This window comes from Hordeum vulgare, chromosome 5H (assembly GCF_904849725.1).
Source record: "Hordeum vulgare subsp. vulgare chromosome 5H, MorexV3_pseudomolecules_assembly, whole genome shotgun sequence".
NCBI classification, from domain to species: domain Eukaryota; kingdom Viridiplantae; phylum Streptophyta; class Magnoliopsida; order Poales; family Poaceae; genus Hordeum; species Hordeum vulgare.
This window is the reverse complement of record NC_058522.1, coordinates 567,298,541-567,318,433: the sequence shown is the minus strand read 5'-3', so window position 1 is coordinate 567,318,433 and position 19,893 is coordinate 567,298,541. Positions and strand designations below refer to the sequence as shown.

The following is a 19,893-nucleotide window of genomic DNA, read 5'->3' as shown; positions in this document are numbered from 1 at the left end:
AATAATGATGACGGTACTCTGCTGACAAGATCTCGGTCAATGCTCCCATGGTCACGTGATAGACGTTTTCCATCAATGATCGGACCTTGCAAAATTAAGGTCCGGAATTGGAACCGCTAGCTGTGTAAAAAAGAATGATATTATACTGGGCTAGTGGATGGTTGATTCATGAGCTGCTAGGTTGAATCGGTTTGAATGTAGAAAGTTTTTTTGTTGCTAATTGTATAGATTGTTCATCCAACCTATGCCCAACAAGCAACCTTTTTTGTGAAAAAAAATGCAGTCTTTATCCGTGACATGCAAAGAATCAGGGTGCCTTAACCAACATCCAAGAAGGAAAAATTTATTGTCCTAACCACCAATTCTATGCCAGGGAAGCAACAACGCGGCTTCTGATAGATAAGAAGATGAAAGCAGTGTGATGGTCGACCAAGCGTGCAAGGTGATCACAGACATGGGTGGACAAGACTAGAGAGGAGAAGCATAAGAAGAGGCCCCTTACCATAGCGGTGGTGACGTACGGATATGACAAGTTATTTACTAAGCAAAAGGGCCTTGCGTTGCAACAAGAAAAAAAATACCACACGCTTTTAATTTTTTTATAATCATTTTGATTTATTAAAATAATAAGCTAACTAACTAATGTAGTCAGTCCTATCCTATTTTGTTGAGAAATTAACTCGTCCATTGTTAATTTCACCATGATGAGAAATTGAGCGGGACAAGCAAAGCAAAACAAAGAGGCTACGTGAATTGATCAATTGACTGTTATCTTATTTCACTCATGGGGTAGAGAATGTGGGATCAGATGACAAACTTAAGGTGGTGTTCCATTCTCTGTCTCTACAACAATACAATCTTACATTCAATAAATTCATTCATCAGCAAACAAATCCCCACAAAATAAAATTTCTTGCCGGTGCTTGGCACACGGTTGGAGGCATGGGGAGGGGATCTCATCAGATGATGAGTTCCTGCCGGAGGAGGGGATATGATGAGGGGAGCAAGGGTTAGGCGCCTCTATCTGGCCATAAGGAGTCGCCGTTGCCGCGCCATAACCTCGGAGTTCCCCGTGTGAGCCATGGAGGCCCGCCTCCACCTGCAAGTACTTCGCTCCCCCCCCCCGTTCTGCATCGAGCATACGCATCATCCCCGGTCACTGTAGTTGTCGCGTTGATTTGATTCAGAAGCTGTGCTCGAGCGCCGAAACGGGAGCAGCAAGCGGGCAGAGGTACGGCCACGGAGGCGGGTGAGTTGAGATCGACAACAGTGGTGGTTGAGGTCGGCCGCGGCGGCGAGTGGTGTGGCAGCGGCCTGGGCACAAGCCAGGGTGGACCAGGGTCGACGCGATGCGCTCGAGCGCCGCAACGGGGGCAGTGAGCGGGGAGAGGTACGGCCGCAGAGGCGGGTGGGTTGAGATCGGCAGAGGTGGCGGTTGAGGTCGGCCACGGCGGCGAGTGGTGTGGCGGCGGCCTGGGCACAGGCCAGGGTGGAACAGGGTCGACGCGATGCGCTCGAGCGCCGCAACGGGGGCAGTGAGCGGGGAGAGGTACGGCTGCGGAGGCGGGTGGGTTGAGATCGGCAGCGGTGGCGGTTGAGGTCGGTCGTGGCGGCGAGTGGTGTGGCGGCGGCCTGGGCACAGGCCAGGGTGGCCCAGGGTCGACGGGAGGAGGCGATGCGTACGGTATAATTTTTGCAGCGAATCGTTTTTTCCTTTTGCGTTGCAGGTAAATGATGGAGGCGGGTTGAATAACAAAAATTATAGTTTTTTTTATAAAAATACCGTGATGGATTTTTCGATGAAAGCAATAACTACTTTATTATTAGGTATAGAAGAAGAAGAAGCATAGACTGCAACCAAAGGGGAGGAGATGAGGGAGGCTTCATCAATGGCCGGAAGGGGATGCATAGGGATTAGGGGTACTTGGTTTTTCTTTTTGTGTGCAAGTCTCTCCTCTCAAGACTCGGAGGCAAGAGAGACAAGTGATACATGTTAGAAAAAGACATATATTTCTATAACGTTATGCAAAGAATGGATAGTGGTGGTAGTTCTACGGGCAAAAGGCTAGGACAATGCATGAAGCACAACTACGTGAGAGACATTTTTCATCAATGATTGAACCTAGAAAAGTTCAAAAAAGGAATCGAAAGTGCTGGTTGTACAAAAAGATGTAATGAAACTATATTGGGCTATCGGGTGGTTGATTCGTGAGGCGCCAAGTTGGATCTAGAAGAACTTTAAAATGCTAAGTGTGTCATAATTTCACACAATTTGTGCTCAATAAGTAATCACTTCCGTGTGAATAAAAAATGCAGTCATATCTCACAAAATAAACAAGACACGGGCATGCAACGAACCACACCCTAAATGCCCTAACCAACTCCTAAGAAGGGTAAATCGGTTGCACCTAACCCTTTCTTTTGCAATAAGAAATCATGAGCAAGATTTGCGACCCGAGAATGGGAGAAGGGTGCAAGGCTCAGTCAGGATCACATGTCAATCATGAGGGGGGCTAGGGTATAGGGTACAAGGGCAAGTCAAAGTTTACCATCACGGTGACGGAAGTGCTCAAATACGGAAAGTTCGTGGTAATAGTAGCAACATAAGGTAGTAGCCAAAAGGGAGAGACGGGGATGGACAAGCAGCACGAGGTCACCAGTCATTGTGACGATAACAATCGAATATGATAGGTTATTGACAAGAAGAGGGAGCATAGCCTGCAAAACAAAGGGGGCGAGGGGGGCTATAGCAATGGCTGAAAAGGGAACAAGGAGGGATTGGGGTTGATGAGTCCAAATTTTATATGTTACCCTTGATTTTGTGCCTACGCGGTAGGCTTTGCTAGATTTTACCGCGCTTGTGCATCTCTTTTTGTATGTTTTGACTAAGATGTCGTCTTCGGATGCGTTTGGGAGTTTAAGATAATAACACCAAGAAATGGTGATAAAATCATGTCAATTAACATGATAATGCATGAGAGGAAAAAGTTAACAGGAGGGGACCAAACCGAGAGGAGTGGAGGCTAATAAACACACAATTAACATCAACCCCTCTACACCCCCTTTTCCGGTCATTGTTGCACCCTAACTCGTATCCTCTCCTTTGCTTGATGCCGCCATTGTGGTGTCATGTCGTGTCGTGCAAAGAAAATACCTTTTGGCCTCTTTATCGTTTCTAGTCCGGTTTTGTGTCGTGTCGTGCCCCTGCTAGCCCGCCACATAATATCAGGTCGTGCCGCCGGTTTGCTAAATTGTTATCTGGCTCGGCATGACATGCATGCTAAAAAAATCCAATATAAGTCCCAACATGCAAATACTTAAGTGGGATGTCGTCGACTCTCGGGCCATGCCAAAACAATCATGTCCAAGTCGGAGCATATTTTAAGCACACAAGCGGGACGGGCTACACGAAACAGGTGGAGTAGCTTGTTGTTGTATGTTTTTTAGTGGGCATCCAATCCGAGGGACCGTGGGTAGTTTTCAACGACACACTATAGGCAAAGCACGTCCCTATATCTCGCCTTTAGCGAGCCTGACTTCTGACTCGCTGAAGGGGCTAGCGGGATGGGCCGGCCCACGAGAGCGGGAGGCCAAAACCTTTGTTTTTTTATGTTTTATGTTTTCTATTACTTTTTTTGCTTTATTTTTTGCCTACACTTTATGTTTTTGGCTTTTGACTCACTTTATGTTTTTTGCTTTAATATTCTACACGCGCACGGTCTTTCCAAAATGTTGAATGTGTGCATAAAAATTGTTGATGGTGTACTAAAAAATGATGATTTTTTTATCATGAAATGTTAATCAAGCATCTGAAAAGACGTAAAACAAGAAAACATTTTGGAAATATTAAACGAGTATAAGAAAAAAAATGTTGACCATGTAAAAAAGTTGATGGGAAAATTTGATCATATATATAAGAATGTTGAACAAGTGTTTGAAAAATTTGTTGAACAAGTGTTTGGAAAATGTTAATCAAGCGTTTGAAAAATGTTAAATGTATATAAAAAAACGTTGACCATGTATTGAAAAATATGTTAATCTTTTTATTTTAAAATAGCTAATCAAGCATTTAAAAAATGTTAAAAAATTATAAAAAACTATTTACCATGTGATCAAAAAATGTTATTCTTGTATTTGAAAAATGTTAATCAAGCATTTGAAAAATCTTAAAAATGTGTATAGAAGCAATGTTGACCATATATTAAAAATTGTTAAATGTTTATTGGAAAAATGTTAAACATGTATTATAAAATGTTGTTTACATATACAAAAAATGTAAAATATCAACCAGAAAGCAAAAGAAAACCAACAAAATTGGAAAAAACTAACGAAAAAAAATGAAAAATAAAACCAAAGAAACAAATAAAAGAATGAAAAAAACCAAAGAAGAAAAAAGAAAAAAAAGAATGACAAAGCCTCGATAGCAAAAAAATATTTTCTCCACATTTTCAAATAGTTGATTTTTGATTTTTTTTTAATTAGTCACATGTCTTATGATCAATATAATCCTATGACATGTTTGAGTGCAGTCATGCTTGTATATGACTATCTGTTCTACTTGGTGTTTCTTAATAGAGAGTAAATAAACCAATTATTGAAAAAAATTAGTGTTAAAAGCGCAAACACCATGAAAGAGTTTTAGAAACACAAGGTGTATGATATAAAATTTAAATCCTTAACATAAGCAACAAGTGACAAAAAAGGTGGCGGTGAAAGAAGGAGGTGACCCAAGGTGGTGGTGTTCATGGAAAGCTTCCGAGCTCTAAGAAAGAGGAGTCAACCTATCATTTTTATGTTGTATGAACTTATAACCTTACGAGAATGGTGCTGACAAGTGTTACATGTGACGTGAATACACTTGTTATGCTTGTGATTGTACATTGCTATTTGATTGTGATGCAAATACAAATGAAATATTGCTGAAAGTTCTAATATATGTTGCTACAAATGCAAAGAGATATGTTGTTCAAATGCATACAGGAGGTAATCTATCATTCCTATGAAAAAAGTGGCTTGAATATATGCCATTCTATCTCTCCAACGAAACAAGCAACATAAAATTACATTCATTGTTTTCATCTTCAATTAAGGAATGAAATCATGGTATTCTATTTCATTTGGTTCTCAGATGAACGCACCCTCAGATCGTTAGACATAGATGGACAAAAAACACGACCTCACTTAGGTAAATCTCAAGGTTCCCCAACAACATACAACAACAATTGTAAGTAATCCAACACCTAAAAAATAAACGACTATTTACTCTCTTCGGTCCTTATTACTCCGTATATAAGATTTGTCTGAAGTCAAACTTCATAATTTTGATCTTATTTATATAAAAAAATTGGCATCTACAATAATAAATTATACAATACGAAAACTAAACTCATGACATATCTAATGACACTAATTTTGTATGAGGAATATTTTTTTTTATAAAGTTTGTCAAACTTTCAAAATTTGACTTCAAACTTTTCTATAAAGCTAAAATGCGAAGTAGTAAATAAAAACGAAAGGATTGCACCTGTTTGTAAATATAAGACGTTATTATAGCTTAAACTTGAAAATTAAAAACGTCTTACATTTACGAACTTGTTTCTTTAACACAAACACATATGTACATGTATGGACACATAATCTCAACCTTATGGACGCACGCGCGCACCTTAGTCTATAAACACATTTGAAAGACTGATTCAACACTTCATCTTAAAATTGACGAATGTTAAATCTAAAATTACAATTTTTAATGCACCGAGAATACCATTGTACTCGCTGGTGGAGTGCTCCCTAGGGCAGGGTATGGCGGCTGCCATACCTAGATTTTGGGATTTTTTTGTACCTATGTACTCCCTCCGTTCCTAAATATAAGACCTTTTAGAGATTGTACTATAAACTACATACGGATGTACATAGACATATTTTAGAGTATAGATTCACTTATTTTGCTTCGTAAGTAGTTTTCTAGTGAAATCACTAAAAGGTCTTATATTTTAGAACGGATGGAGTATCTATCGCTAATCGCTGGATCAGGTGACTCGTTCACGACGCACACTTATGCACACACGCGAGACGCGACGCACGTGATGCAATGCACCCGCACGTAGTTCTGCCTGCACACACGCGAGTCCACTTCTGCGCGAGGCTGCACGCACGCCACGAGACAGACCCCACATCCCCACCCCACCCATGCAGCAAGCGGCGACGGCAAGCCCTAGTGGGCGGCGGCAGACTCCGACTGCGGCTGGCCAAGGATAGCGGGGTCCAGCGAGCGACGACAGCAAGCGACGGTGCCAAGCCCCAGCGGACTGCGGCAGACTCCGACGGCGGCTAGCTAGCAACGACAACAAGGGCGGCAGCAAGGCGGTCCAACGGGCGACTACAGCAAGCGGCGGTAAGCTCTGGCGAGGGACGACAGTCGGGGATTTCCAGATTGTCAGAAGATGGAAAGAAAGGGAAAAGGACTAGCAAATCCAACGAAAAGGGGAAGAGGTGATTTTTCATTTTTCTGAAATTTGAAGTGCTTGGTAGTGGCATTTGATTGTAGATTTGTAGTGACATATTAATGTTATGATTGCAGATTTTAAAAATTATTTTGAAGTACTTGGTAGTGGCAGCAACTCAACATCAAATCCAAGCACCCGTGAAAGTGTCAATATTCCAGCACAAGATGTCATTGGTTACAAATGTGAGAACACGTTTGATCAACTGAGGAAACGATGGTTGGAAGCCACTCTTGAAAGATGTCAAAGCTTTTTGCACCAAAAATGACATTCCAATACCAAGTATGGATGACATCTTTACAAAGTAGGGTAAATGAAGAAAAGGTGGACGAAATAATGTCACAGCTGGTCATTTTTTTCGTGTGGACACCTTCTGTGCTGCTATAGACTCCATCGCAACCGAGTTTGATCATCGTTTTAATAAGGTATCTTCAGAGCTGCTCTAAAACTTCTATTGTCTTGACCCAAGAAACTCCTTTTCTATGTTCAACCTGAATAAGCTCGCTAGGCTTGCCGAGATTTATCATGATGATTTCTCTAATTATGAACATGAACATTTAGAAGATAACCTTGATCTATTCATTATCCATATGAGAAGAATTGCAAGCCTAGTTAAAATGATGGTTTTGAAAGGCATGTTATGTTTCCTACTGTTTATCGCCTCATTGAGTTGGCATTGCTACTATCGGTAGCGACGACAAATGTTGAAAGGGCTTTCTCATCAATGAAAATCATCAAGATTGAGTTGTGCAGCAAGATGACAGATGGTTGGCTTAATGGCTTGATGATTTGTTATATTGAACGAGATATCTTCAAAAGTATTGATATTGGTAAAATTAAGGAAGATTTTCAAAATGAGGGTAGAGCATTGCCATTGCCTGGGTATTCTAGACATTATTGAAAGCTTCATTATCAGTATGTTTTAGGTTATTTTTTGTTGAAACATGCTTACATTTTTAATGTAGTTACTTTAAGCATGCAACCAGAGGTTGGTTGGGAGAGGGTGTACATAACAATTGCGTTGAGGTACTACAAGCTGCTCATGCCGTTGTTATTTGTTTGGTTTCCTATAACATGTACAGGCACGTGTCCACAGGCACTCTAAGTCAGTAACCACAGAGAACTAATGGGAGGAAAAAGTCCATTCTAAACCTTGAACTGGTAGTGCTTCGGCGAATCGAACCCTGAACTCGAAATCCCTGTCGTTTGTGCCCTAAACTTTTAGATCCCGGTCTAAATCAAACCTTGACAGCGTTACCAAACGGGTATTGCCGGGATGGGTCCATGCGCGTGGGTTGATAATAATGGGCTGGCCCAATTCAGCCCCTGTCCCCTGCTTCGTTTCCTTCTCTCCCTGTCCCTTGCTCTTCCTCCTCCTCTCGACGACGGCAATGGCGACAGGCGGTTGATCGGCGACGCAGCGACGGTTGTGACGACTTGAGGACGCGTCGAACAAGCAGGTACTCCTCTCGATGACCTCCTCCCCTGGTAGTAGTAGTTCCTGGTTGTTCCCGCATTAGGGTTAGGGTTTTTAGGTTCGAGTTTGGGGACGACATTGGTGGCAGAAAAGTTGCGATTTTTGTTGAGAGGAATAGGTTGATATGCTTGATTTTGACCGCATTTTCTGTTTATTTCAGTTTAATCATGGACCCGACAGAGATTTTGAACGTTTGATTTCATATTGGAGGGGAGTTCACGCGCATTGGTCTAAATATGGACTATGTTGGGGGAGAAGAAGCAATGTCAGAGATTGAGAGGGATAAATTGTCTCTACAGGAAGTGAAAGGTTTTTTGCAAGATCATATTCAATATAAGGAATCGATGAAGTTATATTATCTGCTTCCTGGGAAAGAGATTATCAATGGATTGGTGTTCCTATATGATGATAGTGGCTGTGTTAAGATGGCTGATTATATTTGTGTTGGAGGAGTTGCAGATGTGTATGTGGAGTATCATGGAGAGGAAGATAATGTCAGCAGAAGTGGGAGTGATTATGAGGATGAAATTATAGAGGAGAGTGATAACTGCAGTGGTGATGAACCTGATGAATTGATAACTGATGTTGAACCTGCTGAATCTGATACTGATGTTCTGATTCCAGATGAAACTGGTGTGATCACACAAAGGCTTTGTAGTCCTATGAAGCAGAGAAGAAGCAGTATAGGACAAGTAGGTGTTGATCATGATGAAATGCCAGTAATTGAAGGTCCTTTTTCTCATGTTTTGGATCCTACTCAAGTTGATCATGATGAAATGCCAGTAACTGAACATGCTGATAAACATAATTCAGACTCTGATTCTGACAGTGACAGTGAATACATTGGTCATACTGATGACAGTGGGGAGGATTCAGAAGTTGTGGAACTGAGGAGACATGCTAGGAAGTTTAAGAAAAGGATGAGGGACACTAGAAGCTGGATTGGAAGAGATGCAACAGGTCCAGTGCCAACTGATCTGATAGCCAACTTGGAGGAACAAATTGAAAAAGAAGAAATGGACTGAAATTATGATTCATCTCATAAGACTACAGCTATGATGAAGATTCAGATGGTCATATAAGGAGGAGGAAGACTACATTCCCAAGATACAACCCCAAAAGTGAAGTACCACATTTTGCTTTGACAATGGTCTTTAGAATCCAGAGACAAGATACAACTACTGGACACAACAAGTCAAGCTGTAAGCAGAATCCAGAGAGAGGCAAGAAGAAGAATGCACATCTTTCTAAGAAAAAGAATCAAGCTGAGGTATTTTTTTGTTCATCTCTCCTTACTACATTTAAAGTGGTTTCTTCACACTTATCCTAACTTGCAAAAAAATGGCAGCAAACCAAAGGAACATCTGGTGCTCCTGGCTCATCTGCTGCTCATGGCTCATCTGCTGCTCCAAGAAACAGGTTTAAACCTCCAAGAAAGAGGTCTGCTACTGTTGCAGCTGGATCATCTGGTGCATCTACTACAAGAGGGACAAGATGTGGAGCTAAAAGGTGCAGAAGAAGGGTTGCTCAGACATTTCCAACCTATCAGTATTTCACCTGCAGTGGAAATTACTAGTCATTGATCAAAGTTGATCATTTGCAGTGGAAATTACTAGTCATTGATCAAAGTTGATCATTTGCAGTGGAAACTAAAAGTGGAAACTACTTTTGTTGATGTTGCAATGTTTGAAACATTTCTGATGTAATGTTCATGTTGCAAACATATATTTTGTTGATCATATTGCAAACATATCAGTGGTAGTGTTGAATGATAACTAAATGACAGTGTTGAAAGGAGTTGCTATCATTAGTAATTACTGCTAATTTCACTGCTATTTCATTCAGTACATACAACTGTCAGTACATACAGCAGTACCATTTGCAGCATTTGCAGCTAGGGTTTGGGATAGACTTAACTTGCCAAAAGACCACTAATACATTGCATTCAACTGTCAGTAAACAATCTTACTGCAGTAGCATTTTCCCAGCCACTAAACCTACCACAAAGACAGCAAAAACAAAGACAACATTGTGATATTTCCTCTTCAGTGCATCTATCTCTGCATTCTTCTCTTTTAGTTGATCTTGCAGAGACATAGCCAACACCTCTCTATCAATTTGAGCTTCAGGCACAGCCACAATTGGAGTGGCATCTTCAAACCGAGGAACAAACTGAGAACCATTCCCTCCACCTCTCAGCCTACGCACTTCATCTCGCGGATCTCCAATCAGATCCCTCAAAAACTTCGGCAATGGATCATCATGCCATTCAACAAATCCACAACCACCATGCCGTTCATTTGTAGTAACAGAAATGAATCAGTGGGGAGGGAAAAAAAATAAGAGAAACAAAATCAAAATAAAACTCACCATGGCATCGACGCATGCGTAGTACCTCCTGCCTGGGTTAGGAATGCTCCAGGAGATCCACCTTGATGCCTTCCGACGAGGATTGCACCAGCAAAACTTCGTCGGTTCGTAAGCCATCGGGCTCTCCCTGTAGGGCACCGGCGACCTCGACTCCTCCCCTCTCCTTCCTGTGGCTCGACGGAAACCAGGAGCAGCAACAACAGAATGACCAGATGACCACGACACCCCCCTGATAGATCAGCCGCCGTCCTGCGCAATCTGCTCCGCCGCCGCGCCGCTCAGGATCCGCAGCCGCCGCCCCTAACCCTGTTTTGCTCTGGCCTCTATTATCTGGCTCTGGCTCGTCTCTCCCCGCGCGTTGCGGTTATAAAGCAAATTGTCCCACCAGACATAAAGAAATCCTGGCCACGTCAGCATGTTTACCTCTAAAACGCTGTCAAGGTTTGATTTAGACCAGGATCTAAGAATTTAGGGCACAAACGACAAGGATTTTGAGTTTAGGGTTCGATTCGCCGAACCACTACGAGTTTAAGGTTTAAAATGGACTTTTTTTCCTAATGGAGCCTAGCCTAGCTAGCTACGCGACCGACACGCACGTCGGAGCTGCGTGCGCGCACCGGCCGTCACGTACCGACTCCCCTTCCGGCTGGCTTCTTCTGCTCACCAGGCGACGTCTTGATGGGCGAGTAGGCCGGAGATGGCATCGGCGCGCGCACCACTGTGTCCTCTGCCTCCTCGTCGTCCCCCGCCGCGTCCGCCGCCGCCGAGGTCGGGTCGTTCCTCCGGTCGTACCGCTGCACCACGAGCACGGACGCCGTCGCCGAGAACTGTGTTGTCGCCAGGTAGCTCCCCACGGGCCCAAGCTCCGGGCAGTCGGTCTTCTCCACCAAGGGTATCGCTTGCGCCGACCGCCCGGTCACCACCAGGTTCTTCCCCCTCCCAAATGCCTTGATGGCCGCCGCCACCTCCAGCCTCTCCCGCGCCACCACCTCCTCGTAGCTCACCGACGCGCCGGGGACGACGTGCTTCCGTATGGCCTCCTCGTCGACGCCGGCGAGCTCCTCGCCAGCGGCGCCGCGCGGTTTCACCGCCGCCTCAGCAGCAGCCGCGCTGAAGCGTACCACCGTGAGCACGATGCCGGGGTGCTCGGCCATCCGGGCGGCGTAGGCCAGTGCCTCCCGGTCGTCGGGCCCGCCGAAGAAGAGGAGGAGCACGGTGTAGGAGACGTCGGGCGCCGACACCTGCGCCATGCCGCCGAGCGCCCGGTCCACCAGGATCGCCACCGTGCACGGCGCCTTGCGGAGCACCCGCACGTTCACGTGGTGGTACGCCCGGTCCACGCATGCCTCCATCGTTCGGCCGTGGCAGAGTATCTTGTGGAACGGGAGCACGATGACGGCAGCGCGTTTTTGCACCGCCGAGTTTATGATGTCCTCGTGGATGGTGGCCAGGTCGGAGATGGCCGTCATCGGCTTCACCGTCACGGCGCTCAGCCTCTGGAACGCCTCGAATGCCACCTGCACCTCCTCACCGCCCACGTCCTTCCGCCCGAGCCGGCCCGAGAACGGCAAGCCGTTGCGGCGCGCGCGCTGCACCATGGAGATCGCCGACGAGCGCTCCGACAGCTCCACCAGGTGCATGGCGTACAGGGTGAGCTTGCTCCGCCGCGTGCCACGCGACGCCTCCACCAGGTTGATCAGCGTCGGGATGCCCCGGCTGGCGTGGAAGCACGCGAGCACCCGCAGCTCGCTGTCGGCGTCGGCGTCATCGCGCTCCATGGTGCGGTGCGTGTACGGCGCTTGCCGCCTTGCCGGCTTGTACACGGCGGTGACGGCCGGCGTCGTCAGGAAGGTGGTGACGAGCGCCATGAGCACGAGGATGGCGAACGCCTCCTCGTTGAGGACCTTGCGGTCGCGGCCGATGTTGAGAACGATGAGCTCCACGAGCCCCTTGGTGTTCATCATCAGCCCCAGCGCCACCGCCTCGCGTGCCGGCACGCGCATCAGCAGCGACGTGAGCACCGTGCCGCCGATCTTGCCGACGCACGCCGTCATGATAACGAGCACGAGGAGCCCCCACGACTTGGCGCCGCTGATGGTGGCCACGTTCGTCTTGAGCCCGCTGGAGACGAAGTAGAGCGGCAGGAAGAGCGACGACACCATGTCCTCGATCTTCTCTGTGAGAGCGCCGGCGAAGGCGCCTTCCTTGGGGACCAGCACGCCGATGACGAACGCGCCGAACAGCGCGTGGATACCGATGGTGTCGGTGGCGAATCCGGCGGCCAGGACGATGGCCATGGCGCTGCAGACGAACGACTCCTTGACCGGCTCGCCTTCGGGAGACCGGCGCGCCATGTACAGGAGCAGCGGCCTGACGAGCAGGGTGGCGAGGCCGACGAAGGCGGCGCCGGAGAGGAGCACGTAGATGGACACGAACGGCGAGCCGTTGCCCGAGAGCGCGATGGCGAGCGCGAGCAGTATCCACGCCGTGATGTCGTTCACGGCGGCCGCCGACATGGCCATGCGGCCGATCTCGGTGGTGAGCAGCTTTAGCTCGGCAAGGATGCGGGCGAGCACCGGGAAGGCCGTGATGGAGAGCGCGACGCCCATGAAGACGATGAACGGGCCGCGCGGGGCGTCGGGCGCGATGGCGGCGCGGAGCACGAGGGAGGAGCCGACGCCGAGCGCGAAGGGGAGGGACATGCCGGCCACGGCGATGGCCAGGGCGCGGCGGCCGGTGCGGCGGAGCGACGCCGGGTCCAGCTCCAGGCCGACGAGGAAGAGGAAGAAGAGCAGGCCGATGGCTGCCAGCGTGTCGAGCACCATGAGGCTCTCCCTGGGGAAGACATTGTGGAGGAAGACCTTGCTCCGGCCGAGCGCCGACGGCCCGAGGAGGACGCCGCCCTGCATTTCGCCACCAGTTGCAGCAACATTAACATGAGCTTATTGCTATAAGCGGAGATAGATGATCATCATGTAGAAGTCTTGATCAAGTGATTTGACCGATTTGAGAATGCTTGAGCATGAAAATCTACTTTGATTCCCTAGGTGACATGGACTTATTCCCGATTAATTGAACATTACCAGCACCAATACGAACTACACCCTCCGCCTCTCACAAATATAATTGGTTTTTGCAAGCTAAAACAACTTGTGAAAACGTCTTAGATTATAATATACAGGAGTACAAACGAACAAATACATATAAACACCAGTTGCACTGCAATTAGACGGTGGTGTCGTTTGAAAATCAAACTTTTGTGTGCATCTTTTGAAACAAGATTTGTATGCATATTGTAAAAACGTCTTAGATTATACCCCTCCGTTCTTAAATGTAAGGTGTATTAGTTTTTTAAAAAGTTAACCATTGTCTATGTTTGATCAAAATTATAGCAAAATATATAATTATATACAATACCCAGTATATATAATCAAAAATTATATATGAGGGTGAAGCTAGTGATAATGGTTTTGTATTCTAGACATTGATATTTTTATCAATAAATTTGGTCAAAGTTTGAGAAGTTTGACTTAAAAAAAAAATAATACACCTTATATTTAGGAACGGAGGGAGTAATACATGAGTACAATTGGTTTTGTATGCATTTTTTGTCTTGCTACGAATAAGATTTAGTTCACATTTACCCTATTTTTATATATTTCGGTAGGGGTTAGGATCAAATCACAGTGAATAGTTGTCGGACCAAAAAAAAGTATTTTTTGTTTGTAGGTCAAAATTTCTTTCTCAAATTTTGAATAATACTTTTTTTGGTCTGAAAAATTTCTTTCTCAAAACAGTGAATAGAACTTTGCTTCGGTATCCCCTCCCCCATTCAGAAAAGTTTGTGGAATTCAATTTCAATTAAAGGTGTATATTAGAAGGTACCCCTTCAATCAAATCGAGAAATATAGTCTTTTGTATCCAAATTAATCTGTTCAATATGACTGATCCGTAGGTTATTATGTCGATAACCATTTTAAGTAACTTTAAGATCCGTGGAATTTTTTAAGAGATGGTTGTACCGGAAGTCCAAAACAAAACTCACAAGTATAAACTTCTCCTCACATATTTGTCAAAATCCTTATTTTATTACAAATCTTAGTACTCTCTTTGTTCCATAATAATAAGTGTGGTGGGTTAATTTAAAATTAAAGACGGAGGGAATATATTTTTTCTTTTTGAAAAGGAGGATGATCCCGACCTTTGACCAAATTTTATTTATTATTCACAAAGATCTTACGAAATAGTACATCAGAAAGTCTGAAGTCATCATCTTAGCAACATCTGTCGCTACTCATATCCACTTGATGAAAGGGTGTCGATAGTCCGAGCCTAATACCAAACAAACATCGCACAAATGCCTAACATCGAAAATCGGATGCCTCAAACAAGCCAACTACTGGGTTTGGGACGCAAACCTGTCCGACACACTCATAGGTCGTCGCCGCCATCTTCCACTTTGTGAGGCCTGACATCGCCCCCACGACGCGAGACAACGCATCCTCCCCGTGCGCGTCCATCATCACAAATTCGTCCTCGAGTCCCTACCGCGCCACGACACCGAGATTCCACGTCGTCGTTGCATCACATGGAATGCCGCTCCATCGCTGGAACCATCCACTCGCCCCGCAAGTCATTGCACACCTCTGACAATGACGCCCCCAGGGAGGGAACGACACAAGTGCACCGCCATCATCCGATCGACTGATCTTGGGTTTCCCTTGGAGGTAGCGGAAGGAGTTTGGAGCTTTGATACGTCCATTTTGCATCAGGTTTTCATGTTGATATTTATCGCTTCTTTGGTTGTTATTTCACTTCACGGTACTATTCTTATGCCTTTTCTCTCTTATTTTGCAAGGTTTACATGAAGAGGGACAATGCCGACAACTGGAATTCTGGCCTGAAAGTGGAGCAAAGTTGAGATACCTATTCTGCCCAACTCCAAACGCCGTGAAAATCGACGAAGATTTTTTTCCCAATTTATCAAAAATACTGAGCCGAGGAAGTGCCAGAGGGGCACGAGGGGGTGCCCACAAGCCTGCATGGCGCGGCCACCCCCCAGGCCGCGCCATGGGGGCTTTTGGGCAGCCCGCTAACCCACTGACCCCCTCTTTTGCTATATGGAGGGTTTCGTCCAGGAAAAAATCAGGGAGGAGCTTTTTCGTGGTTTCGCCGCCGCCACGAGCTGGAACTTGAGCAGAATCAATCTAGAGCTCCGGCAGGACGATCCTGCCGGGGAAACTTCCCTCCCGGAGGGGGAAATCGTCGCCATTGTCATCACCAACACTCCTCTCATCGGAGGGGACTCGTCACCATCAACATCTTCATCAGCAACATCTCATCTCCAAACCCTAGTTCATCACTTGTAACCAATCTCCGTCTCGCGACTCCGATTGGTACTTGTAAGGTTGCTAGTAGTGTTGATTACTCTTTGTAGTTGATGCTAGTTGGATTACTTGGTGGAAGAGTTTATGTTCAGATCCTTGATGCTACTCATTACCTCTCTGGTCATGAATATGATTATGCTTTGTGAGTAGTTACTTTTGTTCCTCAGGACATGGGTTAAGTCATGCTAATAATAGTCATGTGAATTTGGTATTCGTTCGGTATTTTGATGTGTTGTATGTTGTTTTTCCTCTAGTGGTGTGATGTGAACGTCGACTACATAACACTTCACCATTATTTGGGCCTAGAGGAAGGCATTGGGAAGTAGTAAGTAGATGATCGGTTGCTAGAGTGACAGAAGCTTAAACCCTAGTTTATGCGTTACTCCGTAAGGGGCTGATTTGGATCCACTAGTTTAATGCTATGGTTAGACTTTGTCTTAATTCTTCTTTGGTAGTTGCGGATGCTTGCGAGAGGGGTTAATCATAAGTGAGATGCTTGTCCAAGTAAGGGCAGTGCCCAAGCGCCGGTCCACCCACATATCAAACTATCAAAGTAACGAACGCGAATCATATGAACATGATGAAACTGGCATGACAGAAATTCCCGTGTGTCCTCGGGAGCGTTTTTCCTCCTATAAGACTTTGTCCAGGCTTGTCCCTTGCTACAAAAGGGATTGGGCCACTTTGCTGCATCGTTGCTACTTTTGTTACTTGTTGCTTGCTACGAACCATCTCACCACACAATCACTTGTTACCGACAATTTCAGTGCTTGCAGATATTTCCTTGCTGAAAACCATTTGTCAGATCCTTCTGCTCCTCGTTGGGTTCGACACTCTTACTTATCGAAAGGACTACGATTGATCCCCTATACTTGTGGGTCATCAAGACTCTTTTCTGGCGCCGTTGCCCGGGAGTGAAGCGCCTTTGGTAAGTGGAACTTGGTAAGGAAACATTCATATAGTGTGCTGAAATTTATTGTCACTTGTCACTATGGATACTAATTCTTTGAGGGGCTTGTTCGGGGTATCTTCACCTCGAACAGAAGCACGAATGGTTGCTCCTCAACCTGCTGCACCTACTGAAAATATTTTCTTTGAATTTCCTTCGGGTATGCTTGAGAAACTGCTGGCTAATCCTTTTACAGGAGATGGAACATCACATCGATACTTGCATCTGATCTATGTAGATGAAGTTTGTGGTTTATTTAAGCTTGCAGGTGTGCCCGAGGATGAGGCCAAGAAGAAGGTCTTTCTTTTATCTTTGAAGGATAAGGTGTGGACATGGTATAGGCTATGTGATGATACTGGATCATGGGACTACAATCGGTTGAAATTGGAATTTCATCAAAAGTTTTATCCTATGCATTTAGTACATCGTTATTGGAATTATATTTATAATTTTTGGCCTCGTGACACAGAAAGCATCGCTCAAGCTTGGGGGAGGCTTAAATTAATGCTATATTCATGCCCCAATTATGAGCTCTCGAGAGAAATTATCATTCAGAAGTTCTATGCTCGGCTTTCTCATGATGATCGCACCATGCTTGACACTTCTTGTACCGGTTCTTTTATGAAGAGAGATATTGACTTCAAATGGAATTTATTGGAGAGAATTAAACGCAACTCTGAAGATTGGGAGCTTGAAGAAGATAAGGAGTCAGGTATGAATTTCACGTTTGATTGCGTTAAATCCTTTGTTGAGACAAATACCTTTAGTGATTTTAGCACTAAGTATGGACTTGACTCTGAGATAGTAGCTTCATTATGTGAATCTTTTGCTGCTCATATTGATCTCCCCAAAGGGAAGTGGTTTAAATATCATCCTCCTTTAGAAGTCAATGTAGTTAAACCCACTCCAGTTGAAGAGAAAGTCATTGCCTATAATGATCCTGTTGTTCCCAGTGCTTACATTGAGAAACCACCTTTCCCTGTTAGGATAAAGGATCATTCTAAAGCTTCAATTGTGATACGTAGAGGCTACATTAGAACACCTACACCCCCTGAGCAAATTAGAGTTGAACCTAGCATTTCTATTATCAAAGATCTTCTGTCTGAAGAAGTTGAGGGACATAATATTCACTTCTGTGAAGATGCTGCTAGAATTGCTAAACCTCACGTTAGAGACAAACATAGGCCTGTTGTTGGCATGCCTGTGGTTTCTGTTAAGATAGGAGATCATTGTTATCATGGCTTATGTGACGTGGGTGCTAGTGTTAGTGCAATACCCCAATCCTTATACGATGAAATCAAAGATGAGATTGCACCTGTTGAGATAGAGCCTATTGATGTCACTATTCAGCTTGCCAATAGAGATACTATCTGCCGTGTGAGAATTGTTAGGGATGTTGAAGTCTTGTGTGGTAAAACGAAGTATCCTGCTGATTTCCTCGTTCTTGCTACTGCACAAGATAGCTTTTGTCCCATCATATTTGGTAGACCCTTTCTCAATACTGTCAATGCTCATATTGATTGTGAGAAACAAACTGTCACTGTTGGCTTTAAAGGTGTGTCACATGAGTTCAATTTTTCTAAGTTTGGTAGACAACCTCATGAAAAGGAGTTGCCTAGTAGGGATGAAACTATTGCCTTAGCCTCTATTGCCGTGCCTCCTACTGATCCCTTAGAGCAATACTTGCTTGAGCATGAAAATGATATGCATATGGATGAAAGGGATGAGATAGATAGAGTTGCCTGTTGAACTGCTTGGCGATCCACCTCCACCAAAGGGTGATCCTGTGTTCGAGCTTAAACAGTTGCCTGATACTCTTAAGTATGCATATCTTGATGAAAAGGAGATATATCCTGTTATAATTAGTGCTAGCCTCTCAGAGCATGAAGAAAAGAAGTTACTAAAAACTCTGAGGAAGCACCGTGCTGCTATTGGATATACTCTTAATGATCTTAAGGGCATCAGTCCTACTCTATGTGACCACAAGATAAAAACTGATCCTGACTTCAAACGAGTTGCTGATCATCAAAGGAGATTGAATCCTAAGATGAAAGAAGTAGTGAGAAAAGAAATACTAAAGCTCGTGGAAGCAGGTATCATTTATCCTGTTGCTCATAGCGATTGTGTGAGTCCGGTGCATTGCGTTCCTAAGAAGGGAGGCATTACCGTTGTTCCTAATGATAAGGATGAATTGATCCCACAGAGGATTAGCACTGGCTATAGGATGGTGATCGATTTTAGGAAATTGAATAAAGCCATTAGGAAAGATCATTACCCTTTGCCTTTTATCGACCAAATGCTAGAAAGGCTGTCCAAACACACACACTTCTGCTTTCTAGACGGTTATTCTGGTTTCTCCCAAATACCAGTTGCACAATCTGATCAGGAGAAGACCACTTTCACCTGCCCTTTCGGTACCTTTGCTTATAGACTTATGCCTTTTGGCTTATGTAATGCACCTCCCACCTTTCAAAGATGTATGATGGCTGTATTATGTGACTTTTGTGAAAAGATTGTCGAGGTTTTCATGGATGACTTCTCCGTTTATGGGTCTTCCTTTGATGATTGCCTTAGCAACCTTGATCGAGTCTTGCAGAGATGTAAAGACACCAATCTAGTCTTGAATTGGGAGAAGTGCCACTTTATGGTTAATGAAGGCATCGTCTTAGGACATAAAATTTCTGAAAGAGGTATTGAAGTGATAAGGCTAAGGTTGATGCAATCGAGAAAATGCCGTACCCCACAGATATCAAAGGTATAAGAAGTTTCCTTGGTCATGATAGTTTCTATAGAAGGTTCATTAAAGACTTCTCTATAATTTCTAGGCCTCTTACCAATATCTTGCAAAAGGATATTCCTTTTGTTTTTGATGATGATTGTGAGGAAGCCTCCGAAATACTTAAGAGGGCTTTGATAACTGCACCTATTGTTCAACCACCTGATTGGAACTTCCCTTTTGAGATCATGTGTGACACTAGTGATTATGTTGTTGGTGCTGTTCTAGGGCAAAGAGTTAATAAGAAGTTGAATGTTATTCACTACGCTAGTAAAACTCTAGACGGTGCCCAAAGAAACTACGCCACTACGGAAAAGGAATTTTTAGCAGTCGTGTTTGCATGTGAAAAGTTCAGGTCTTACATAGTTGATTCCAAAGTCACTATTCACACTGATCATGCTGCTATTAAGTACCTCATGGGGAAGAAAGAC

General features: G+C 44.7%; 1 protein-coding gene across 1 annotated transcript; it reads right to left on the bottom strand.

Moving 5' to 3' along the window:
- Positions 1 to 10,739: 10,739 nt before the first annotated feature.
- On the bottom strand, positions 10,740 to 13,392 carry LOC123399298 (cation/H(+) antiporter 19-like). Its single transcript, XM_045093713.1, has one exon. It carries the CDS (start codon positions 13,257 to 13,259, stop codon positions 10,974 to 10,976), a length of 2,286 nt encoding a protein of 761 aa, XP_044949648.1. The 5' UTR covers positions 13,260 to 13,392; the 3' UTR covers positions 10,740 to 10,973.
- Between the last annotated feature and the right edge of the window lie 6,501 nt (positions 13,393 to 19,893).